The 11,333-nt window shown below is 46.9% G+C and overlaps 1 protein-coding gene across 1 annotated transcript; it reads left to right on the top strand.

Annotated features, from left to right (window-relative positions):
• Nucleotides 1-237: 237 nt before the first annotated feature.
• Nucleotides 238-3,840, top strand: Ppia (peptidylprolyl isomerase A). The gene is made up of 5 exons (XM_057771919.1): nt 238-372; nt 2,310-2,340; nt 2,459-2,547; nt 3,124-3,296; nt 3,502-3,840. The coding sequence occupies exons 1-5, from the start codon at nt 304-306 to the stop codon at nt 3,632-3,634; spliced, it is 495 nt and encodes a 164-aa protein (XP_057627902.1). The 5' UTR covers nt 238-303; the 3' UTR covers nt 3,635-3,840.
• The last annotated feature ends 7,493 nt before the right edge of the window (nt 3,841-11,333 follow it).

Below are 11,333 nucleotides of genomic sequence, written 5' to 3'. Positions count from 1 at the left end.
CTGCCCGCAGACCCTACCCCCACACCGACCGCGACGCAGCCACTCCGTAGGAGCCCGCGGGCGGGAACCTGCCTCCGCGCGCGACGGCGCACGCGCACCTCACTCCCCGCCCCACCTCGCGCCCGCGTGCGCCCATAGGCCGCCCGCGCCGTCACTCCGTCTGGGAAGCAATTGCGATTGATCAAGGTCCAGGCGCGCGACCGGGCGGTGGGCGGGGCCCAGGCCGTGTATAAAAGAAGCGGGGCGGCCAGGCTCGTGCCGCTTTGCAGACGCCGCTGTCCTTTCTCACCGCTTTCTGCAGCCATGGTCAACCCCACCGTGTTCTTCGACATCGCGGCCGATGGCGAGCCCTTGGGCCGCGTCTCCTTCGAGGTCGGGTGGGCGCTGGCGCTCCGGGGTGGGGTCCTGGGGCCGGTGGAGTGGGAGGCGCCCCCGGGCGTGGGCCCACCCTCCTGGGGAATCGAGCACGGGCGGCGGCGCCATTTCCTGACAAGGGGCCATTTTGGGAGGCCGGCGAGGCGCGGGGAGGCTGGGCGGGCGGCGGACAAAGCCGGGCGGGGCGCGGCCGTTGGGGGGAGGGGGCGGCCCCCTCCCCCGCCCGCCCGCCTCGGCCTGCCCGCAGGCGCACGTGGCTGCGCCCTGTGGGGCCCTGCGCGGCCGAGCGCACGTGCTCGGCTCGGCGCGCCTCTCCCGTCTCGGAGCCGTTGGGCCCCGCCTTGCTGGGCTGCGGCGCCGCCGACCCGCGGGCATCCTCCCAGCCACCTCCCCTGAGCCGCTGCCTTTCAGTGCGATCTGGGCAGGGACCCCACTTAGGACTCAAAGACTAAGGCTCGATGAGCCGGTCCCTGCTCGTTAGTCCCCGGTAATTCGGGTGTCCTCGAGTGTGGCCGGAGCGTTTCTCCATTTGGTTTGGAGCAGTAACGTTTGTGTAGAGAGAGGCCCAGAACATCCCTCTACCTCCCCCACCCCACGAGCGGAAATGGGAAAGGCCGGGCCTTTGCTGGTGCCCAAGGACCGCCTCCCGTCGCAGTGATGGCGCAGCGGGGGAGGCGCTCTGGAACCCCTCCCGATTGCCCTCTGTGGAACAGGCATGTTAGGGCTGGCCACGCTGCAGTCTCACATTTGACCCAAGCGGATTGCCAGTGGTTAGTTATCTAATTGGTTTGGGAGGTGTTAAATGGCTGCTTAAAGATCAGATAGTAATTAGTATCCTAAGCGTGTTTCTTTTACAAAATTAAATATTCTCGTTAACCCCAGCACCATACCTTAGGTCATAGTGAAATTGAATGTTGCTTAGTCTCTGTCTTGTTAAACTACTCTAAAACTACCAGTGGTTAGGTTTTGATGCTCTTAACTCCAAACCTAGATTTCCCCACCACAGTGCTCGGCACATAGTCTTCAGCCAGAGTTTCTCTGTAGTCAGAGCTGATAATTGACAAGGGCTCTTGTGGAAACTTGGCTCAAGCTTACTGCTGGGCAGCAGGTCAGTATCAGGTTAGCCAGAGCTTAAAGGAAGTGAGACAAGACTTGCAGGTCCGTAGGTGAGAATAGAGATGGACCCGCCAAGAAGGGCTTCGAAGAAGTACTTGCAGTAAAAGAAAGTGGGCTTGCCCGCTCTGAGAGAGGGAGTTTAAGCGGTTTAAAAGAACCCATATATTTAACCTTTTAAGCCATAGGTATATCCCTCTAAGAGAATATAGATGCTATAACAGATTTACTATTATCTTGGAAAGTTGAAAGAGAATTCGTGGTTTTGGACTACGAAAGGGCTTTGTAAATATTGAGGAAAGGTTCAAAGCACATACTAGTAGGTAAGGAACCTAGGTACCAAGACCACTTACCTGATGCTTCAGAGCTGTGCTGTGATAGGGTGAAGGTGGCATTTCCCTTACCAGTGACTAACACAGCTTACTTACCCGATTGTGCATTGTGTGACAGTATTTTCTTTCAGAAGTTTTGATTTTAGATTCTGACATGAAGTTAGGGGAGGTGATGTATATTTGAGAAGCCTGAAGTCTGTTCAGAAGTAGGTGTGATGTATTAAAAGCTCTTGAGTCACATTAAAGGAGTCTGTCGCTATTTCTAAGTCATGACTAGCTCCAGATTTCTGGCATGTTTTTGGTTCTCATGTTTCACAACCCAACCCTTAAAACTTAGGAGTGATTCCTACTGGGATTTGGAGATTATTACTGAAGTAGTATTCTCCTACTAAGAAAATGAATTTGTGATGTACAAATCCCTAATCTAAGGGCATTAGTCATGAAAATATTCACCTATGTATTAACTAGCTGTCCTTTTTCTCCTTACAGCTGTTTGCAGACAAAGTTCCAAAGACAGCAGGTAGGTTTAATTTTCTAAATTTAACTTAAAGTTTCATGGATAGAACAATTTTAAAGAGAAAGCATATGTGTATATATTGTTTTTGTTTCTAACAACTGTATTTTTTTATTTCTAACAGAAAACTTTCGTGCTTTGAGCACTGGAGAGAAAGGATTTGGATATAAGGGTTCTTCCTTTCACAGGATTATTCCAGGATTCATGTGCCAGGTATAAATTGACTGAATTTTTAGTTCCTTTAACTTCAGATTGAGCCAGAATGAATGCTTCAGTTGTACTTATGTGTATACATAATATAGTGCACATATGCAGGTCCGTTCTCCATCTTGTGTGTCCTGGGATTGGTTTCAGGTCTTGGTGGCTGATTATTTTATCCACTGAACCATCTCATTGGCCCCTTGAATTCCTTTCCTTTTCTTCCTCCTGTGTACTGGGATTCCACATGTCCTCCACACTGACCTTCTAGAATCTATACGTACCTTGTTCTGGGGTGAGCCCTCCAAAGTGCCTGCTAGTGAGAACCTGAGTCCCCAGAGCTCCTGTAAAAGCTGGGTATGGTGACAAATGCTCTGATGCTGTCAACCAGCCTAGCCAAAACTTTAGACCCCAGGCCAATGGGAGACTTATAATTAATTGTCTGAAACAAAAGATGGCCCTTGCAGAATAGCAGTTGAGATCCTGTGGCTTAATGTGCATACAGAGACAAAAATTAGGAATGTGTTAAGGCTTTTACCTTGTGAACTTTTCGGTTACATTGCTGAAATGACAGATTTCTCTCTGTTACAGGGTGGTGACTTCACACGCCATAATGGCACTGGCGGCAGATCCATCTACGGAGAAAAATTTGAGGATGAGAACTTCATCCTGAAGCATACAGGTCCTGGCATCTTGTCCATGGCAAATGCTGGACCAAACACAAACGGTTCCCAGTTTTTTATCTGCACCACCAAGACTGAGTGGTAAGAAACACAATGAATGTATCTATTTGGAAAAGTACAATCCTGCTGAGAGACATTTGTTTCTTCGGTGTTTTATTCCATCTCTTAGTGGAAATAAGCCTGTAAGAGTGCTGATTTTGTGTGTGTGCGCGCATTTGTCTTGTAGCAGTCTTTATCTCGGTGTGCCATCTTCTGCTAGTTGCTGATGGTGATCATTCTTCTACAGGCTGGACGGCAAACACGTGGTCTTTGGGAAGGTGAAAGAAGGCATGAACATTGTGGAAGCCATGGAGCGTTTTGGGTCCAGGAATGGCAAGACCAGCAAGAAGATCACCATTTCCGACTGTGGACAACTCTAATTCTTTTGACTTGCGGGCTTCTTACCCACCAGACCATTCCTTCTGTAGCTCAGGAGAGCACCCCAGCCCCATCTGCTCGCAGTACCCTGTAATCTCTGCTCTCACTGAAGTTCTTTGGGTTCCATATTTTCCTCATTCCCCTTCAAGTCTAGCTGGATTGCAGAGTTAAGTTTATGATTATGAATAAAAACTAAGAACTGTTGTCATTGTTTGTGTTGAGGTGTTGGTACAGGTCTCTAAGCAGCTGGTTAGGTTACTTTGAAGATAGCAGTACTCTTCACTAATTCAAGAGGTCTTAACTGTCACTGATCCCACTTAGTGTATTTAAACATGTAGGTTTGTAAATTTATGGTTTTGTGGGGGCTGCTGTGTGAGTGTAAGTTTGGGGTCTGTGGGTCCTAACCCTTACCAACTAAACCATCTTTGAACCCCAGATTTGTTTCTCCCAGAGGTGACAGAAGGATCAAAAGTAGAATGGAGTACAAGTCTGAGTAACCTCTGAGTTAGTCTTGCAACCCATGTGAACAATGAAGCCTTTTCTGGTTTCAGGATAACCTGGTGCACAAACATGCATACATATAGCACTCAAGTTCAGAAGTTATTCTTGGTTACATGGTGCGTGTGTGTGTTTATGGTCTGGAGGCTTCAGACATTGAGCTGTGAGCCATCTGATGTGTGTATTGAGAATTGAACTCTAGTCCTGCAAGTACTAACTGCTGAGCCATCCAGATCTTAAATGCTTTCCAGCTTGTATTCATTCTGTGTAGGTTTTAGGACAACTTTTCAGGGTTTGGTTCTTCCACTGTTTCTCAGCACTTGACCTCAGGTCCTCAGGCTTTGTGGCAAGCACTTTTTATGCACTGACTTACTACGAGCCCCAGTATTTCCTATTTACATTGTTCTTAATGTTTTTAAAGTTAGCTTTGTTTAGATGTAATTTGTAATTAATTGGAATTGGGGTTTGTTAAATTTGTTTCTTTTAACAACAGAATCACATTACTAGAATCACATGTCATAGTTTTGTCAGCTTGACACCAGTCTACAGAGACCTGGCACATCAGTTGGGCATACTCATGGAGGGCTCAGCACAGTGCATTGTGCCAATCCCGAGGCAGGTATGAGCAAACCAGTAAGCAGTGTGCCTCCATGTAAGATGTAGACCCTTTGCTCTTCAAGTTTCTTTTGGCATGGTGCTCACAGCACAGAAAGCAATCCAAAATTTATTTTTCTTAGTTCAGATTCTTCATGAGTTTTTGAGTGTACATGTACCTGTGAGTGCAGGTGCCCCAGGAGGCCAGAAGAGGGTGTTGGGTCCCTTGGAGCTAGAGTTGTGAGCTACCTGATGTTGGGAACCAGCCTTGGATCCTCTGCAAGAACAATATATATAATTTCAAGGCAGTATACACTCTTTTTTTTTTTTTTTTTTTTTTTGGTTTTTCGAGACAGGGTTTCTCTGTGGTTTTGGAGCCTGTCCTGGAACTAGCTCTTGTAGACCAGGCTGGTCTCGAACTCACAGAGATCCGCCTGCCTCTGCCTCCCAAGTGCTGGGATTAAAGGCGTGCGCCACCACCGCCCGGCTGACAGTATACACTCTTAACCACTGAACTGTCTCCAGTCCTTTTATTTGCTGAGACAGGGTTTCTCTGTAGCTTTGGAGCCTGCCCTGGAACTAGCTTGTAGACCTCCAACTCAGAGATCCACCTGACTTTGCCTCCCACCTCTGCCCGGCTCAGCATCCTTTTAAAAAGGATGTGAACAGACTGAAGGGCTAACTCCGGGTTAAGAGCACACACTTGTAGAAGACTGGATTCAAGTCCTAGCCACCAGCATGGTGGTTTACAATCATCTGTAACTCCAGTTCCAGGGGATCCAGTACCCACTTCTGACCTCCATGTGCACTAAGTATATATAGTGCATATACATATATGCAGGAATAGTTTTTTTTTTTTTTTTGGGGGGGGGGTTTCGAGACAGGGTTTCTCTGTGGTTTTGGAGCCTGTCCTGGAACTAGCTCTTGTAGACCAGGCTGGTCTCGAACTCCCAGAGATCCGCCTGCCTCTGCCTCCCGAGTGCTGGGATTAAAGGCGTGCGCCACCACTGCCCGGCTATGCAGGAATAGTTTTAATTTAAAAAATAATTTTGAAGGCAATGCTAGCCCAGTATGGTGGCACATACCTTTAACCCCAGCACTTGGGAGGCAGAGGCAGACAGCCTGGTCTACAGAACAAGTTTCAAGTCAGCCAGAGCAACACAGAAAGCCTGTCTGAAACAAAATTTTTTTTTTATTTTTTGGTTTTTTGAGACAGGGTTTCTCTGTGGTTTTGGAGCCTGTCCTGGAACTAGCTCTTGTAGACCAGGCTGGTCTCGAACTCACAGAGATCCACCTGCCTCTGCCTCCCAAGTGCTGGGGTTAAAGGCGTGCGCCACCACTGCCCGGCAAAAACAATGTTTCTTAAGTTTACCTGTAGCAGTCAGGAATGCTTGGCCTCATACATGATACAGTCTAAACCAAAAAGCATGCTGAGGATTGAAACCCAGAGCCTCGACCCAGGCATGTCAGTCCAGGCCTATCTTTCAGCACTTTAGGAAATAAGAGACAAAAGGGATCAGAAATTGAAGGCTAGCTTCATTCTGAGTTTAGATCAGCCTAAACTAAATGAGACTTTGTTACAAACAAACCAGAGCCTCACACATCCAAGGTGAAGGTCCTACCACTGAACTATGCCCCCAGCAGGAATACCTTTTTTTTTTCCCCACTTAAGGCAACTTTAGGTGGCTGGAGAGATGATGCTCTTGTTACAGCACTTGCTGCTCACGATGACGCTGGCAGGCTCTGCACCAGGAAGGCCTTGAACTCACAGAGATACTCCTGCCTCTGCCGCATTCATGTCTTTCCACTTCCTAAGTGACAATGTCTGTTTTATCCATTCTCCAGTGGATAGTCCTCATACACATACAAGCAATACTAGTTTTTTTTTTTTTTTTTTTTTTTTTTTTTTTGGTTTTTTGAGACAGGGTTTCTCTGTGGCTTTGGAGCCTGTCCTGGAACTAGCTCTTGTAGACCAGGCTGGTCTCGAACTCACAGTGATTCACCTGTCTCTGCCTCCCAAGTGCTGTGATTAAAGGCGTGCGCCACCACCGCCCGGCTCAAGCAATACTAGTTAAGTTCAGTGGGGCCAGGTGTGGTGGCACACGCCTTTAATCACAGCACTTGGGAGGCAGAGGCCAGCCTGGTGTACAGAGGGAGTCCCAGGACAGTTAGGGCTACACAGAAAAACCCTGTCATGAAAAACCAAATACATACATACATAGGACATGAAATTGGATGGGGTGTTAAGGAGAATTCATGAAGGAGTTGGAAGGAAGGAAATGGGTAGTAGATTGCATACATGTATGAAATTTTTTTGTTTTTTTCGAGACAGGGTTTCCCTGTAACTTTGGAGCTTGTCCTGGAACTAGTTCTTGTAGACCAGGCTGGCCTCGAACTCACAGAGATCCACCTGTCTCTGCCTCCTGAGTGCTGGGATTAAAGGCGTGCGCCACCACCGCCCGGCTGGTGAATGCTTTTAAGCAGGAAGATCTCTGTGAGTTCGAGACCAGCCTGGTCTACAAGAGCTAGTTCCAGGACAGGCTCCAAAACCACAGAGAAACCCTGTCTCGAAAAACCAAAAAAAAAAAAAGAAAAAAGCGTTCACCACTGCCGCCTGGCCTGAAATTCTTAAAATACCTTAAGAAAAAGTTCAGGCTTTGTCTAATAGCCCTAATTCTGGATTGCCTAATCATTTTGTTTGTATTCTTTACTTGTTCTACCAGTTCCTACCAGTTTATTTTCTGGAAAATAAATGGAAGTTAGGCCTAGAAGTTTGATTGAATTCAAGTTCATTATTCATTTTTTTTATTTTTATTTTTTTCAAGACAGGGGTTCTCTGTGTAGTCTTAGCTGTGTTAGAGTTTGCTGGCCTCAAAGAGAGAGCCTCTTGCCTTTTCCTCCTGAGTGCTGGGATTAAATGTGTGCCACCAAGGCCAGGCTTGCATTTATTTATTTTTTGAGACAGTCTCACTGTGTAACTCAGTCAGATCCTCCAGTGCTGGGATATGGGCACAAGCCACTGTGCTCAACTTCAAGCTCATTATTGGAAAACTTTCAGAGGTGCTGCTATATGCAGCACAAAAGTAAAAGTGACTCAGCACTAAGGCTAAATTCAGTGTCAGGTTCAAGTGGTGTCTGGCCGATCACTCACTGGAAACCCTGTGTGTGAGAGCAAGAGAGATGGGGAGCTGTGGGGGGTAGGGCAGGCTCTCATCTAGCTCAGCCTGGCTTGGAACTATGTAATACAGGCTGGCCTCAAGTTTGTAGCAATCCTGACTCAGACATTCTCCAAGTCCTGGGATTAACAGCATGAGCCCATGTCTGGCTTGGAAAGATACCATTTGTTTATTTATTTATTTATTTTTTGTGCAGCAAGTGGTCTGAGGGGTTAACACCCTCTCCTTTGACTTTTCATCTGATGGTTTTATTTTGACATCAGTTAAAGATGTTGGCCTTGGCCCTTGCTGAACACTGCAGCAAGAGAGGGGAGGCCCACCCTCATGGGAGAGCTGTCCCCATTCTGCACTTGGGAGAGAGAATGGACCCCAGTGGCTTAGGGGAACTGGCTCTGCCTATCGCTTGAGTTGGTTGACCCCAGTGGCCTAGACTGACCAGCTCAACCACCCAGGCCCACAGCCAGGCCTGGGGTGGCCCACCCTAACATCTACCACATCTAGGACCTTCTAGAGTTTGTGAAGTGACTGGTCCTGTGGACCAGTGCCTGTAGGATTTCCATGTCTCAGGGTGGCTGAGGAATATCCAAAAGGAGGTTCGGTGTGAATCCAGCGATGACGGTGGACCAGAAACCAGAGGCCTTGAGCCAGACAAATGACTCATTGTTATGAACATTTACAAGTAAAGCTAATTGGATAAAAGGGTATAGGCAGTCACACAAAGAGAGACTGTACAAGGACATTAAGAAACATCTCCATCGCCGGGCGGTGGTGGCGCACGCCTTTAATCCCAGCACTTGGGAGGCAGAGGTCGGTGCATCTCTGTGAGTTCTACAAGAGCTAGTTCCAGGACAGCCTCTAAAGCTATGGAGAAACCCTGTCTCGAAAAACCAGGAAAAAAAAAAAAGAAAAGAAAAAGATAAAAAGAAACATCTCCATCTACAGAAGGAAGTAAACTACAGGATACAACAATGGCACGTGAGATACTTGGGCCATGTTACAAGAATGAATGACGGCAGATGTGCGCTGCTTGGAGGAGTGCACGGGATAAGGCGAGAGGAAGGCCAAAAGAACGCTAGACAGACAGCATAGAGGAAGGCTGTGGGACCTTGGCTATGACAGTCACGAGCGTCTAGGACCGCTCAGCACAGGAGCAGCTGGAGAACCGCCACACACGGGCTGCCCATGGGTGCCTAAGCGTTGCAAGGGCATAAATGATGAAGATGACGAATATAACACCCCGGGGCTCCCAAAGCCAGCAGGACTAATAGAGAGGTGTTGGAGGAGGAAGAGATTTTTGTCGTTTTTGTTCTTTTTCATTCAGAATTTTTGTTTTGTCTTTTGGAGACAGGGTTTTTCTGTGTCACTTTTGAGTCTGTCCTGGAACTTGCTCTATCTATAGACCAGGCTGGCCTCGAAGTCACAGAGACCCACCTACCTTTGCCTTCTGAGTGCTGGAATTAAAGGTGTGCGTCACAACTGCCCAACCTTTTGTTCTTTTTTTAAAGATTTATTTATTTCAGATCTAATTACAGATGGTTGTGAGCCGCCATGTGGTTGCTGGGAATTGAACTTGGGACCTTGGGAAGAGCAGCCAATGCTTTTTATTTTATTATTTTTTTTTTTTTTGGTTTTTCGAGACAGGGTTTCTCTGTGGTTTTGGAGCCTGTCCTGGAACTAGCTCTTGTAGACCAGGCTGGTCTCGAACTCACAGAGATCCACCTGCCTCTGCCTCCCGAGTGCTGGGATTAAAGGCGTGCGCCACCACCGCCCGGCTAGCCAATGCTTTTTAAATATTTGTATGTATTTATGTATGTATGTGTTGATGTGCATGTAAATATTTGTTGTTTTCTCAGACAAGGTTTCTCTGTGTAACAGCCCTAGCTGTCCTGGAACTAGTGCTATAGACCAGGCTGGCCTCAAACTTAGAGATCTGCCTGTCTCTACCTTCCTAGTTCTGGGACTAAAGGTGTGTGCAACCAATGCCCGGCTTATTTATTTTTATTTTATATAATATCCTATTATGTATCCCTGCAGACCAGAAGAGGGCATCATATCCTACTATAGATGGTTGTGAGCCACCATGTGGTTGCTAGGAATTGAACTCAGGACCTCTGGAAGAGCAGCCAGTGCTCTTAATCACTGAGCCATCACTCCAGTCCCAACTTGTCTAGATCTCCTATTTATTTAGTGTTTTTTAAAAATATTATTTATTTATTTATTATATTCTGTCTGCTTGTATGCCTGAAGGCCAGAAGAGGGCGCCAGACCCCATTACAGATGGTTGTGAGCCACCATGTGGTTTCTGGGAATTGAACTCAGGACCTTTGGAAGAGCAGGCAATGCTCTTAACCACTGAGCCATCTCTCCAGCCCCTTGTTTAGTGTTTTATGTGCATCAGTGTTTTGCCATGTGTTGGGTCACATGGAACCAAAGTTACAGATAGGTATGAGCTGCCATACGGGTGCCGGGAATTTTCAAACCCAGGCCCTCTGGAAGAGTAGCCAGAGCTTTTAACTGCTGAGCCATCTCTTCAGCCTCCTGTCTAGATCTTGATTCAAACAAACTGTTAAAAACAAAACCCAGGAAAACCTGAATGCTGACTGGTACTTCATATTAAAACTGTTAGCTGTTGGCCGGGCGGTGGTGGCGCACGCCTTTAATCCCAGCACTCGGGAGGCAGAGGCAGGCGGATCTCTGTGAGTTCGAGACCAGCCTGGTCTACAAGAGCTAGTTCCAGGACAGGAACCAAAAGCTACAGAGAAACCCTGACTCGAAAAATCTAAAAAAAAAAAAAACCTGTTAGCTGTCTTCGAGGTGTCCCATCTCTAAGTGGAATATTTAGTGGAAACCGAGTAAGTCTCTACAATACAGACGTGAAGACTGTAACCAGGTGGGGATATGGTTAAACTGACCACAAGACTAAAGTCAGAGGACAGGATATATGGCTCTACCAGACCAGCATTATTCTCTTTATTTCTGTGTATTTGTCACAATTTCCACGATAAAATTATTTTTTCAAAATAAGAATTGTTTTGATACTGTTATATCAACAACTCCTTTCTTTTTTCTTTCTTTTTTTTTTTTGTTTTTCGAGACAGGGTTTCTCTGTGGTTTTGGAGCCTGTCCTGGAACTAGCTCTTGTAGACCAGGCTGGTCTCGAACTCGCAGAGATCCACCTGCCTCTGCCTCCAGAGTGCTGGGATTAAAGGTGTGCGCCACCATCGCCCGGCTATCAACTCCTTTCTTACAAAGAGTTCCATGGAAGAAAAATAATATTTTGGCTGTAATACACTGACTAGTGAATTAAGTTAAACTGTATGCGTTATTACTTAGAGATCATCTTTAAAGATTGAAAGTTACTGCAGGTTTGTGGGATCTATGAGACCACAGCAGAAAACTGATAAAGCAGCGGCATTTCTAGGTCATGGTGTGA

Source organism: Chionomys nivalis, chromosome 6, assembly GCF_950005125.1.
Source record: "Chionomys nivalis chromosome 6, mChiNiv1.1, whole genome shotgun sequence".
NCBI lineage: Eukaryota > Metazoa > Chordata > Mammalia > Rodentia > Cricetidae > Chionomys > Chionomys nivalis.
This window is presented reverse-complemented; position numbering and strand designations above follow the sequence as displayed.